This window comes from Puma concolor, chromosome A2 (assembly GCF_028749965.1).
Source record: "Puma concolor isolate L17-30 chromosome A2, mPumCon1.1.hap2, whole genome shotgun sequence".
NCBI lineage: Eukaryota > Metazoa > Chordata > Mammalia > Carnivora > Felidae > Puma > Puma concolor.
In genome coordinates this window covers 7,922,325-7,935,069 of record NC_141668.1, presented here as the reverse complement: position 1 = coordinate 7,935,069, position 12,745 = coordinate 7,922,325, and the positions used below count along the sequence as shown (strand labels likewise).

General features: G+C 41.6%; 1 protein-coding gene across 9 annotated transcripts in view; it reads right to left on the bottom strand.

Annotated features, from left to right (window-relative positions):
- EZH2 (enhancer of zeste 2 polycomb repressive complex 2 subunit) overlaps positions 1-12,745 on the bottom strand; it is a 65,336-nt gene that overhangs the window by 21,260 nt on the left and 31,331 nt on the right. For 5 of the 9 annotated variants that reach the window (XM_086687638.1, XM_086687588.1, XM_086687647.1 and 2 more), the window contains 3 exons: positions 4,676-4,792; positions 1,196-1,316; positions 239-379 (listed from right to left, as the gene is read on the bottom strand). In XM_086687638.1, coding sequence (XP_086543764.1) covers positions 239-379; positions 1,196-1,316; positions 4,676-4,792 — 379 coding nt within the window. Of the gene's footprint in view, positions 1-238; positions 380-1,195; positions 1,317-4,675; positions 4,793-8,179; positions 8,359-12,745 lie in introns of all 9 variants that reach the window. The other 4 variants (XM_086687579.1, XM_086687602.1, XM_086687621.1 and 1 more) reach the window with 2 other exon arrangements.

The window sequence follows — 12,745 nt, the reverse complement described above, 5'->3', positions numbered from 1 at the left end:
AATAGATCTGATGCCAACAGCCACCGCTGGTGCACGTAAAGTGACTGGCACACTACTTGTGTGCAACGATCAATATATCGGAATGACGATTCTGATAACTACCCTGCAAAATCCCCCCAAACAGTACATTCTTTTGTTAGGCAAAGGAAGTAAAGACACTCAAGTACAGGATGAAACGTTACAAAGGACACTCTAAGATGCTGTCAGGACTGCACACAAACCTAATGAAGAAACTTACCATCTCTGTTCTCCTCCAGATCTTTCTGTTTTTCTTCTCTTTCATCGGGGTCATCGCCATCATCATCATCATCATCATCATTGTACTGACCAAGAGCATTCACCAACTCCACAAAAATTTCATCATTTATAAACCCGCATTCTGAAATTCATCAAGTCAAGTATCAGAAATATACAGAGGAAGGTGGTAATGCCAAGTTGACGCCGTTTCTAACGTGGAAGAAATAGCCAGAGCCTGTTAGCACTGGAACACTGCTGTTCAAATGAGGAGGGAGATCACCTTCAAGGCTGGCCTGAGGCAAAGTCAGGAAGAATTCATCTTCAACACCTGTCATCTTCTCTTTACTCACCCCCCAACCCCCGCCAGAAGTCTCCAGTGCCTGCCACTATAACCTGATGCCCTAGAAACGAACTGTGGCCTCGGCCTCCTCCCAACACCGCAGCTGACAGCCCTCACTTTCCCCAGAAGAGAAGGGACCATGACGACGTTACACATGCTACCCTCCTGCCAGACACTGACAGGATCCCCTGGACACCAAACGCAGAAGCCGTGAACACGGGGACAGAAATGCAGGAACTGCGGGAGCTAAGGGGGACATCTTTCTGAGCACAGGGCCTTCTGGAGCCCATGTGTCACGTAAGCAGAGCCCCGGTCTTAATTTTACTGTGAAGGAATCTTAAAATCTACATACACTCAAACCATTCTAATTTACGTGTTACTGACATTATAATTTATGAGATAAGCAACTATGCATTATTTTCAAGTTAGCAAAAACGATTCTTCAATTTAAAAGTAGGGAAAACATTACAATTTTTAGGCTGGTAAGCCCAGGCCAATCCAGCAATAAACTTACTTTTAATATTAAAAAAAACCCATGTTCACACCTATGCTTACAAATTCAGAATCTCTCTCAATGCTTTGGGCCCCTTTTTCCAAGAGATTAAACACATGGCTCACCTCTATCCCCGTGTACTTTTCCATCATAGTTTTTTATTAGCTCTTCAATGAAAGTCCCATCCTGGTCTAAAACTTCATCCCCCATATAAGGAATGTTATGTAAAACCGTTTCATCTTCCACCTAAAAATAAAAAATATATTTTAAAAGCAGGCTTATCCTAAGTATCAAAATATTTTTTTTTTTTTAATTTTTTTTTTTCAACGTTTATTTATTTTTGGGACAGAGAGAGACAGAGCATGAACAGGGGAGGGGCAGAGAGAGAGGAAGACACAGAATCGGAAACAGGCTCCAGGCTCTGAGCCATCAGCCCAGAGCCTGACGCGGGGCTCGAACTCACGGACCGCGAGATCGTGACCTGGCTGAAGTCGGACGCTTAACCGACTGCGCCACCCAGGCGCCCCTCAAAATATTTTTTAAATCAACGTAGGGGCAACTGGGTGGCTCAGGAGGGTAAGTGTCCTACTCTTGATCTCAGCTCCTGATCTCGCGGTTCGCGGGTTCAAGCCCCACATCGGGCTCTGCGCTAATGGCGCGGAGCCTGCTTGGGATTCTCTCTCTCTACCCCTCCCCGGCTTGTGCTCATGTTCTCTCTCTCCAAATAAATAAACTTTAAAAATAAAATTAAAAATCAATGTAATGTAAAATACAATTTCTAAAGTAGATGTCTTTACTCAGTTCTCCAGATCTAAACTAACAACAAACTCAAAGCTATAAAAAAAAATAAAATAAAAGACCCCTCCCACCAAGAAGCATTATATGAGAAAACAAACTGTTCACAGTGGAAAAATTTGAAGAGAAAATACTCTATTTCCCTAATCTAACAGGTCATCAATCATTAAAACTTACCATTATTTTATGCACCTCAAGAAAGGAAAAAGTGTCGCACATTACGCTGTGACCCATCAATTTTAAGGCAAACCCAGAGTCTTAGAATCGATAAAATAAAGCTTATTAAAACCACTTATAAATAGCCATACAAAGTAAAAAAGGTAAGAATTTCCAAACTTCACTTAATGATCTAGTTATTCGGAGACCTTCAATATAATAAAAATCTGGGGATATAAAATAGATTATCATAAAGGTTATGCCAAAAGGATTTACTCTTATATGTAAAATAAGAACATTCTACAATGACATAAAATATTTTGATACAGAGATAAACAATCTCTGTATAATGCTAATCAAGATGACAGAGGAGTTTCTATAAAGGTCTGGAAGACAACAGGGGGGAAAAAGGCACTAACTTAGCAAGGAAGAACTGATCTGAGAAAAAGTTCAAGCAGAAGGGAGAACTCCAGGACACCAGGGACTGAAAGCAGACGTGTGGGAGGAAGAGAATTTTCAATAAAGAATAAAAAAGACAGTAATTCTAAAGGCCAGAGGGTTCTGAAGTCCATATTTAAACAAAGCAGGACGGAGCTGTCTTAAGAAGCCTTTCAAAGGGTGGCGGGGGGCGGGTATTGGTTAAAAACAGAATTTTAGAATGATAGCTCCGATCAACAGAATGGACTGGCTGAGGGGCCAGGAAGAGGTGGCAGCCAGGGAGTGGTGCCGCGGGCTGGGACCAAGACGGAGGGGGAAGAACACACCAGGAAAAGGCCACCAGGCACTTGGACTGTCACGTAGCAGCAGGCAGGAAAAACCAGAAGGGGAAAATCTCAGATAATCCCCAGGTAACAAATTTAGGACAACCGCAGACTTCAGAAAGACAACAGGATCTTAGACAAATAGGGCAAAGGGAAATTGAGAGAGAAAGCACACAGGGGGATAAGAAAAATTAAGATTTAAATTTTAATGTACTGGTCTATCCAGATCCAAACTTACAGACAACTCAAGAGTCCACCTTTCACTAATCCCATTTGCACTAGGAGTATTAGGGGTTTTTCTGGATAAAAGCCACAATTAAGTGACAAACTGCTATTTTGTTTTCCCAACTGTATTCCATGTAACCTTTGCTCCCTCAAACGTATGCTAACCACAGGGTCTGCCTAATTTGCCTCGGTCAGTAACCAGCAAACCCATGGGCAACCCTAAATAATTTTGACTTTAAATACTATCTGCTTTCAGAACTTCAGTCTATGAATATCTGAAATCTCCCTTCAGCTCTTGCAATAGGATTCTTAAACTAAATGTTTTTGCAGAGGACCTTAAACACACAAGTTTCAGCAATTATAGAAAAGTATCTGAACTTCGTCTTTAATCTTCCACTATAAAATCTTTAAGTTACTAAAGACGTTAGAAACATCTATTTAAAAAAAAAAGGGGGGGCGCCTGGGTGGCTCAGTCGGTTGAGCGTCGGACTTCGGCTCAGGTCATGATCTCGCGGTCTGTGGGATCGAGCCCCGCGTCGGGCTCTGTGCTGACGGCTCGGAGCCTGGAGCCTGTTTCGGATTCTGTGTCTCCCTCTTTCTCTGACCCTCCCCTGTTCATGCTCTCTGTCTCAAAAATAAATAAATGTTAAAAAAAAAAAAAAAAAAATCTAAGGGTGCCTGGCTGGCTCGGTTGGTACAGCATGGGACTCTTGACCTCTGGGTTGTGAGTTCAAGCTCCACCTTGGCTATGAAGCCTACTTTAAAAACAAAAAAATTAGGGGCGCCTGGGTGGCTCAGTTGGTTAAGTGTCTGACTTCGGCTCAAGTCACAATCTCGCGGTCGATGGGTTCAAGCCCCGCATCTGGCTCTGTGCTAACAGCTCAGAGTGTGGAACCTGCTTTGAATTCTGTGTCTCCCTCTCTCTCTACCCCCCTCCCCTGCTCACACTCTGTCTCTCAAAAATAAATGTTAAAAAAAAGAAAATTTAAAAACAAAAAAATTTAAAAACCTAGTAAGCAATTCCTAAAGTAGGCTCACCAAGGACTTGTATCAGTACTTTTCCTTACTATTTTACGTATCAAGTAAATAATGAAACTATTGTTTATTTAACAGTCTAAGTGAAGAATTCATACTCAAATTTCTTTTGTTCCATCCTCTTTCATCCTATGTCTATGAAGAATTAAACACCAGCATTTCTTTACAAAAGCTACTGGGCCAGTGTTATCTGTGGAAATATGCTTAAGTTTGTGTTTTATAAGCCCTGAGAATATTTCATACTGTTCAGTATCATTTAATAACATGCTGCCTAAAACTGTTCTCAATATAAAGTTCTCAATTAACAAAACTTCAAAATCATACTGAAATTACAGAATACCGCCCGACCTTCCCAAGGATAAGAACTATAAGCGTCCATCTTTTAACCGTTTTTAATCCCAGGTATGATTTCTCCTCAACACTTTTCCTTTGGAGAATATTTTAACTAGAAAAGACTAGAAAAACCACAACACCGTGAAGGCTTAAAATATATCTATCCATTAAAAAACACAAAGTGTTCTCATTTCGATAACTTTTTTTACTTATTATCATTCCTGATTCACCTCGACAAGAAAATTGTTTTATTGAAAATAAATGATCATCAAATAAGCAGATGATACATGATTTACATACCATAAAATTCTGCTGTAGGGGAGACCAAGAATACATTATGGGTACTGAAGCGACTGCATTCAGAGTCTTTAATGGGATGATTTGCGTTGGAAAATCCAAGTCACTGGTCACTGAACACTACAACAGAGAAAATAAAATTGACTCATAAGAATAAAAGGACAGCCTTAAACTACAGCCATATTCTAAAGAGACACTGCCCACTTAAATCATTTTGAAAAGGAAATTCCTTTACCTAAGACAACAAAGTTCCTAAAACCATGAAGGATTCTCTCCTTTTTACTCTTACTTAGGGTGACAAAAATGCTTCAGATTTGGCAAATTTCCAAAAGCCTCCAACCCTTCCCATACTTACCAACGTCAATCAGAATCAAAAACTGTATTTGTTAGCCTCAGGTCAGCTGCTCCTCGCTTTCACTATAAATTTCCTAGCTTGATGCTTAGTTTCTTTTCCATCTCAACCACATGGAATAATAACATATAACACCAAATATGCCTCTTAAAAATCTCACTTAATAAGAATATGGAAACTGTTAGGTTCACCTTTCTTATTTTTATCTTCCCTTAAAAACGAAAACAAAAACAAAAAAAAAAACCCCAAGCATCATTTGCTGATACTACCGGACGGAAAACAAATACGAAGGGTAAGAACAGATCTGAATTTCGATCACAACAAAACAGAGTGCTATCAATCCTGCAAAAGTATAATCTCGACATTAATAATAACAGCTAATATTATCAGGCACTTTCTACGTGCGAGGCACTATTTTAAACACATCACATGTCTTATCATATTCTGTCCTCAATACAACACTGTAAGATGGGGACTAATTCTTAGCCCCCATTTTACAGGTGAGAAAAGTCAGGTAAAAATAAGGTAAGCCATACGTTAACTAGACAGGGCTGGAATTTAAACCCAGAAAGAGAATCTGACTCTGGAGCCTCTGCTCTCTTCCCCACTACACATACTGCCACGATACCATATCTCTATAACGTGTAAGTGCATATACTCTCTTGAAATACCGTATTTCATCCAACCTACGATGACATCAATTTCAAGGCATTCCATTACTTTCTGTATCACTAAGAAAATAATGTTGCCAGTTAAACTGTAACATAAGGCTTTCTTATCACAGCAATTCTAAGATGCATTCCAGTTTCAGATGTTAAAATGTTCAAAATTTTGCATCTTTGATTCTATGAAATACGGTAAAAATCTGTGCCCAACTAACCACAGCACCTTCTATCCTGTCTAGGAATCCACCTTTTCTTAAGGAGCACCATTACCCAATTATCAGGCTTCCAAGAACCTTCTCAAAAATACCCTTGGACATCTATTTGTGATCTACAATCAGTGAAAATCGAGTAAAAAGAAGTAGTAAACAAAACGGAAAATCCTATGTATACACACATAATTATTAAATGTTTCATTTCTATTTGAGAGGTGTTAAAAATAGCAGGGCTAGATTTGGTGAAATCACAGTGAAATCTCTGGCGCACAGGCCACACCTGGCCCTCAGCATCTCGTCAGGCCAGGGGGATAATGGTGCAATGGTCGGTCACAGTCACTGCAGCACAATAGTTCCTTCCTGGTGGAAGCCGGTTTAGAGATCAGAGTAGTTAGACAGAACTGTGACAGTGATTAATCCATTAATTTGCTTTCCAAACGGCAAAGACAAAGATTGTAACACTAGAAAGCTCACTGCTCAAGTAAATGAGAAGGTAGGGAACAGTTCACTAAAACTCCAGAGCCACAATCTTCTCCTGTTCCGCACTTTGGCCTCTGATACAATTCTTCATCCATCCGTCCAATAATCCAATAATATTAGCAGTTAACATTTATTGAGCACGTACTATGTTGCAGGCACTGTGCTAAGTGCTTTATATATATATCTTAACCACTCCTCGTGTCAGCCTTTAGCATCGCCACCTCACAAACGAGGAGACTGAGGTTCAGAGAAGTTCAGTAACTTGCCTAGTCAGAAAGGTAGTAAGTTACCAAGCCGGGAAGGAAGCCGAAATCTGCCTCCAACACCCAAGAGCTTCCTGGCTGTGCGAGGCTCCCGCCGTGCAGCGGCTCCCGGGGTCAACGAACAAGCACAACTGTGCACTGGGCGCCACACGGGAGGGGCGCCTCTTCCCCCAGGCCCTTCTCTTATTCCTGGTACTACCAAGGCGTCTCTCTTCCTCCTACCTAACTGGGTAAGCTTTGGGGCAAGGAGTGGTTATAATTACTGAATCAAGTACGATACACTGTCCAGTGATCTCAAGTGCACAGTAACTGTAATTTCTTACCAAAAAAAATTAGAGTTTTGAGGTTTTGTTTTACACCTGGGGGAAGTAAATTAACACTGTGACTTTAACTCTCAAGATTAGCCTCCTTTAAAGCTCAGGGGGTGAGGGAGAGCGTGCTGCCTCTCCAACTCTCATGTATCCACCTGCATTACTCAGCGTCTGAACCCAAGGTCATACTTAAGGTCAGACGACTTAATATTCGATTCTACTACTAGACAGGAGGGACGCTGGCTCTGCCTCATCTGTTTGCTCTAAGGATGCAGAAAATACTCTGAATCTACTGAATGAGGTCCGCTGACGTTTCCCCCTGAACAGAAAGAACTTCGAGAAGCACAAAAGATGGCAAAGGCTGTGGCACTTAGTACCACCTCCAACCCCACGACGCTGTCATACCATGACCCCGTCACCTTAATCCTGCGCCCTACAGTCACCAAGGGGCCAGAAATCAGCTCTCTGAGAGCAAAAGCAGCTGAGACAGTGTGGTTTTTACCTCTCTGTCTCGCAATGATACTCAGCACAGTGTCTCAAAAAAGAGTAGGCACTCAAAAAATGTTTCTGAATGAGCAGACTGCATTTGCTAATTTTGCCTAATGGAGATTCGCTCCAATTTCCCTTTAAAGCTAAGGGAGCACCTCCTTAGAAAACTGAAGACCTATACCCACACCTCATGATCTATGTAGTTATGTCTAGAAACCGATCCCATTCCTTAACTATTAACCTTAACTAATAACCATATTCCTTTCATTTATGAAGTAATATTCAAATGCAAAAGCATTTGTTGGTAAAACAAGTTTGGGAATTCTTATTTATTGACTTAACAGAAAAATTACTCAAAAAATTCCAGTTACTTACCAGTAACTTTTTTTTCTTTGAAAATGTATCATCCTTGACAGTTTATGTAATCAAGTCTCATATCACTCAGAATACTGAAAAGGATTTTGACCTCATGGGTCTCCAAAGCATTTTACCTGATCACAGTCAAGGGTCCTGGACTCAGGAACTCACTAGGAGACCTACACATCAACAAATAAAGTTCTCCAATTCTAGTTCCTACTTGAGGATCACACAAGGAAGTTACTACAGATGATTCATCATCAATGGTAAGTAAAGAAGGAAAAAAAAAAACTATTGGTTTATCAAGGATGCTACATTTTCAGAGAAACACAGCTTACTGGTAAGTAACTGGGTTCCTCTGAGGATGGATAGACTTACATCAACCAGCTGGTACAATAGGCGACTGTGTGGCTGGACCACTGGGAGCTGGAGAGGGAAGTCAAGCCAAAAATAGTAGTTGTAGGAGGACACAACCAAACTGAGACTCTTGGCAGAAGGCTGGTTCCAAGTAAAAACTGTGTTATGGAAAATCGTAGAGGGAAGAGCAGGTGAATGGCCTGCAGGGAAGGGAAAGAAATTAACACACCCTACTATGTGCCAAGCACTGTGCTAGAGACTTTACCAAAGTTAACTTCTTTAAAATTCACCACTACCCTATGAGGTCGCTATGACTCCCCATTTCACAGTGGGACATCCCAAAGGAAAATTGCCATGGCCATTTGGTCTCTGAACAATCTTTAACATCAGAAGGGTTAAGTCCAACTTCCGGATAGTAGGGGGAAAAAAAATACAGTCAGTTAGCCAAGTTAAAAATATTCTTGGATACTGGTTGGTCCATTTAATTCATGCCAGAGACACAATGAACTGTTGATATCGTCTTTCCAAGTAAAAACAATAAGGAACCATCTCACACCTAAGGCGTAGGAAAGAAAGGGTCAACTGCCACCCAAACTAGAGAAAAGCCGAGGAGGATTTCTGACACTGCCTCTATTATTCTTCAAAATCACAGCAGAGAAAAGATAACACACCCAAATTTTAAATTAGCCAGCCCTTCTGGTGAAAATGATAGCGTACACAATTTAATTTCAGACTGTTTTCATGCAAAGGAAGTCCTGAAGACAAAAACTGGAATGAGACAAATACCAAGTTTGGGTCAAGAGAAGTGAGAGAGAAGGGAGTCCCTAACCAGGTCTCGGGAGCGGATCAGGAGAAGGGGGGGCCAAGAGACGAGAGGCTCCAGCAGGACGGGGTCAGAAAGAAAAACCGGGAAGAAAAATTCCTGACCAGAGCCTGACACAGACGTATTTAGTATAAGGAGCAAATCGAGGGTGTTGGAGCTAAGAAATCAAAGAGTGGCTCATCCCAGGTCGTACAGTGCTTCCGCTGTTCAGTATGTGATACAGCCGGCCGACCCGACTGGGGAAAGGACCTCTCTACCTGCAGCACAGGGGTCCTGTGGGAGTTCACTCGAGCATCACAGAAAGATCCTTTGAGGGCCAGTTCCTATGCTTCTTAGAAAACACCCCCCCACACACACACACACACATGCATTTAACACAGAACACAGAACATTTGGAATGCAACTTCCGGAAATTTCAACTCTTAAAACTCTCCCCTGCATCCTAATTTCAAAAGCCTGATTCTGAATGAAAGCAACCATAAAAATACCACCTCGTTAATCCTATTAAAACCCAATACACAGGGAAAACCCAATGCAGTCTGGGGCCAGAAGGGGGCTACCGTAAATCATTCCTCATAATCTGCAGTTTTGCTACAAACTCCAGTTTTGCTAATGTAACTGGAAATCAGAAATTGAACAAGTCAATACATAAGTTTTGGTAAAACTACAAAACACACAAAAGGCACAGAAGCAGGTAACTAGAGCCATGCAAACTCAAATACCTAACTCAAGAACAGTCCTATGAGCAAGAAATATCATTTGTCACTGAAAAAATAAAAACAAGCAAAAACTAAGAAATGGAAGACAGAGGTTTATTTAAGTCCCTGGTTTCCATAAGCCGTGGCACCACGATCATTCTGAAGCCTTGCTTCCAGGAGCAGACGTGAGGCTGAACAAGTCAGGGCACCAGAGGCCCGAGTTACGCTGGAGACACCAGACCCGCACTAGGCCATGGTCTCTGAGGAGAGGCACTAAGTCCTGGCTCAGGTGGAGATCTGCTCTAGGGACCACAACTCGGGTAGGCCAATTCGGTTGATCTTTGCAGGAAAGATTTGTGACTGCTCCTTTACTGTCCACTGACTACTCAGTTAAGTAGTGTTGAAACAACTAGAAAAGCTAAAAGAGAAAAATATTAAAAACCAAATCCCCCACTCATTTTTCATACCAAAGGAAATTCCTAACAGGTTAAGTATCAAAATATACAAGTGAGGGGCATGTGGCTGGCTCAGTCGGTGGAGCATGTGACTCTTGATCTTGGGGTTGTGAGTTCTAGCCCCATGGTGGATACAGAGATTGCTTAAAACTAAAATCTTTAGGGGCACCTGGGTGGCTCAGGTGGTTGAGCATCCCCAACTCTTGATTTCAGCTCAGGTCGTGATCTCACGCAAGATCGAGCCCAGCGTCAGGCTCTACACTGACATCACATAGCCTGCTTGGGATTCTCTCTCTCCCTCTCTGCCCACCCCCCACCCCCCCGCCGACATACACACATGCACCCACACTCTCTCTCTCTCTCTCGACAATAAATAAATTTTTAAAAATATAAAATAAAATAAAACAAAATCTTTAGGGACACTGGGTGCCTCAGTCAGTTAAGCCTCTGACTTCAGCTCAGGTCATGATCTCACAGTTTGTGAGTTCAAGCCCGGCATCCAGCTCTATACTGACAGTATAGAGCCTGCCTGCAATGGTCTCTCTCCCTCTCTCTCTCCACCCCTTCCCACTCTGTCTCAAAATAAATAAACTTTAAAAAAAAATTTTTTTTTAAATAAATAAAATATAAACATGAAAACTAAAAGGAAAGATAGAGAGGTAATTTATAATCTTTACTTTCTAAGCCTTTAGAAACACAGAAATCGAAAGAAATTCTAATTTGACTACGTAAACGTTTAAAACTTCTATAAACCGGTATTTGCCTAATAGTATGAATAAAGAATTTCTTCTTCTCTCCCTATAAGGTACATCCTACTATTTTGAAATTCTAAATATGCTCAGTCATCTTTTAAAATGTTGGACAGTCTTGGGGTGCCTGGGTGGCTCAGATGGTTGAGCATCCGACCCTTGATTTCAGCTCAAGTCATGATCCGGGGTGGTGGGACTGAGCCCTGAGTCAGGCTCTGCACTGAGCACGGAGCCTCCTTGGGATTCTCTCTCTCTCCCTCTGCCCTCTCCCCCTCTCAGGCTTTCCCTGTCTAAAATTTAAAAAGGGAGCACCTGGGTGGCTCAGTCAGTGAAGCGTACAACTCTTGATTTTGGCTCAGGTCGGGTTCATTGCTGAAGGGTGGAGCCTACTTGGGATTCTCTGGCTCTCTGCCCCTCCCGACCTCACGCGCAAGCTCTCAACACATGTGCGTGTGAGCTCTCTCTCAAAATAAACTTTAAAAATTTTTTAAAAATAAAAATTGAAAGTGACATTTGCCCACATCTGAGAAAAATTAAAAATAACTAAAGCTTTGGGGTGCCTGGGTGGCTCAGTCGTTTTAAGCATCCAACTTTGATTTCAGCTCAGGTCATGATCTCATGGTTGAGGAGTTCAAGCCCCACATCAGGCTCTCTGCTGCCAGTGCAGAGCCTGCTTCGGATCCTCTGTCCCCCCTCTCTCTGCCCCTCCCCTGCTCACACTTTCTCTCTCTCTCTCCCTCTCAAAAATAAACATTTTAAACGTTTTTTAATAAAAAAAAATAAAATAAAACTTTCATGAACCAAAATACACCAGGAATAACATCAAAATGGGAAGAAGGGAGTGGGAATCTGCAAAACATGATAAATAACTGAATATTTAACAATATACAAAAAGTCCTTAAAAATCCTAAGAAACAGTCCAACCTAATTTTAATAGATCCAACACCCTAGCAGTCACTTCAGAGAAGAAATATAAACAGACAATAGAAACTCAGCCTCACTGAATGAGTAAAGAAAAGCAAGCAAACTGTAATAACGTCTTACCTATCACACTGACAAAGATCCAAAAGACTGGTATTATGCGTTGGGAACAGAGAGGAAGAGACACTACCATCAACAGCTGCTAAGGTGAAGACGGAAAATCTTTTGGGGAAACAATGTGGTAATATCTATAAAAATTTAAATACGCAGAGTGCCTAGGTGGCTCAGTCGGTTGAGTGTCCCAACTCTTGATATCGGCTCAGGCCATGATCCCAGGGTTGTGGGATTGAGCCCAGCTTTGGGCTCCACACTGAAAATGGAGCCTGCTTGAGATTCTCTCTCTCCCCCTACCTCTGCCCTTCTCCCTGCCTTGCATTCTAAAATAAAAAAAAATTTTTTAACTTAATATGCATATCCTCTTGACTGAGTAATTCTATTTCTAGGAACTTCTACAAAATTACTCAATGATACAAAGATGTACAATGAAGGGTATTCGCTAAAATACTCATTTGAAAAATAAAAGCTAAAAAATAAATGTTTATCAATTAAGAATAGGGCAGGGAGCCTGTGTGGTCAGTGAGTTGAGCCTCAACTCAGGCTCCGTGCCAAACCTGAAGCCTGCTCGGGATCTCTTTCTCTCTCTGCCCCTCCCTGCTCCCACTCTCACTCTCTTTCAAAACTAAATAAACCTTCAAAAAAAAAAAATAGGGCAATAAATGATGTTATATCCAGTCATCGAACACTGAACACTGCATTCTTAGCGAATGAGGACCTGGACAGAGGATTTAAAGTGACAGCCCAAATGTGGGGGGTGGGAAGATGGGCAAAATGGGTGATGGGGGGAGAGATACAGGCTTCCAATTATGGAAAAAGTCACAGGA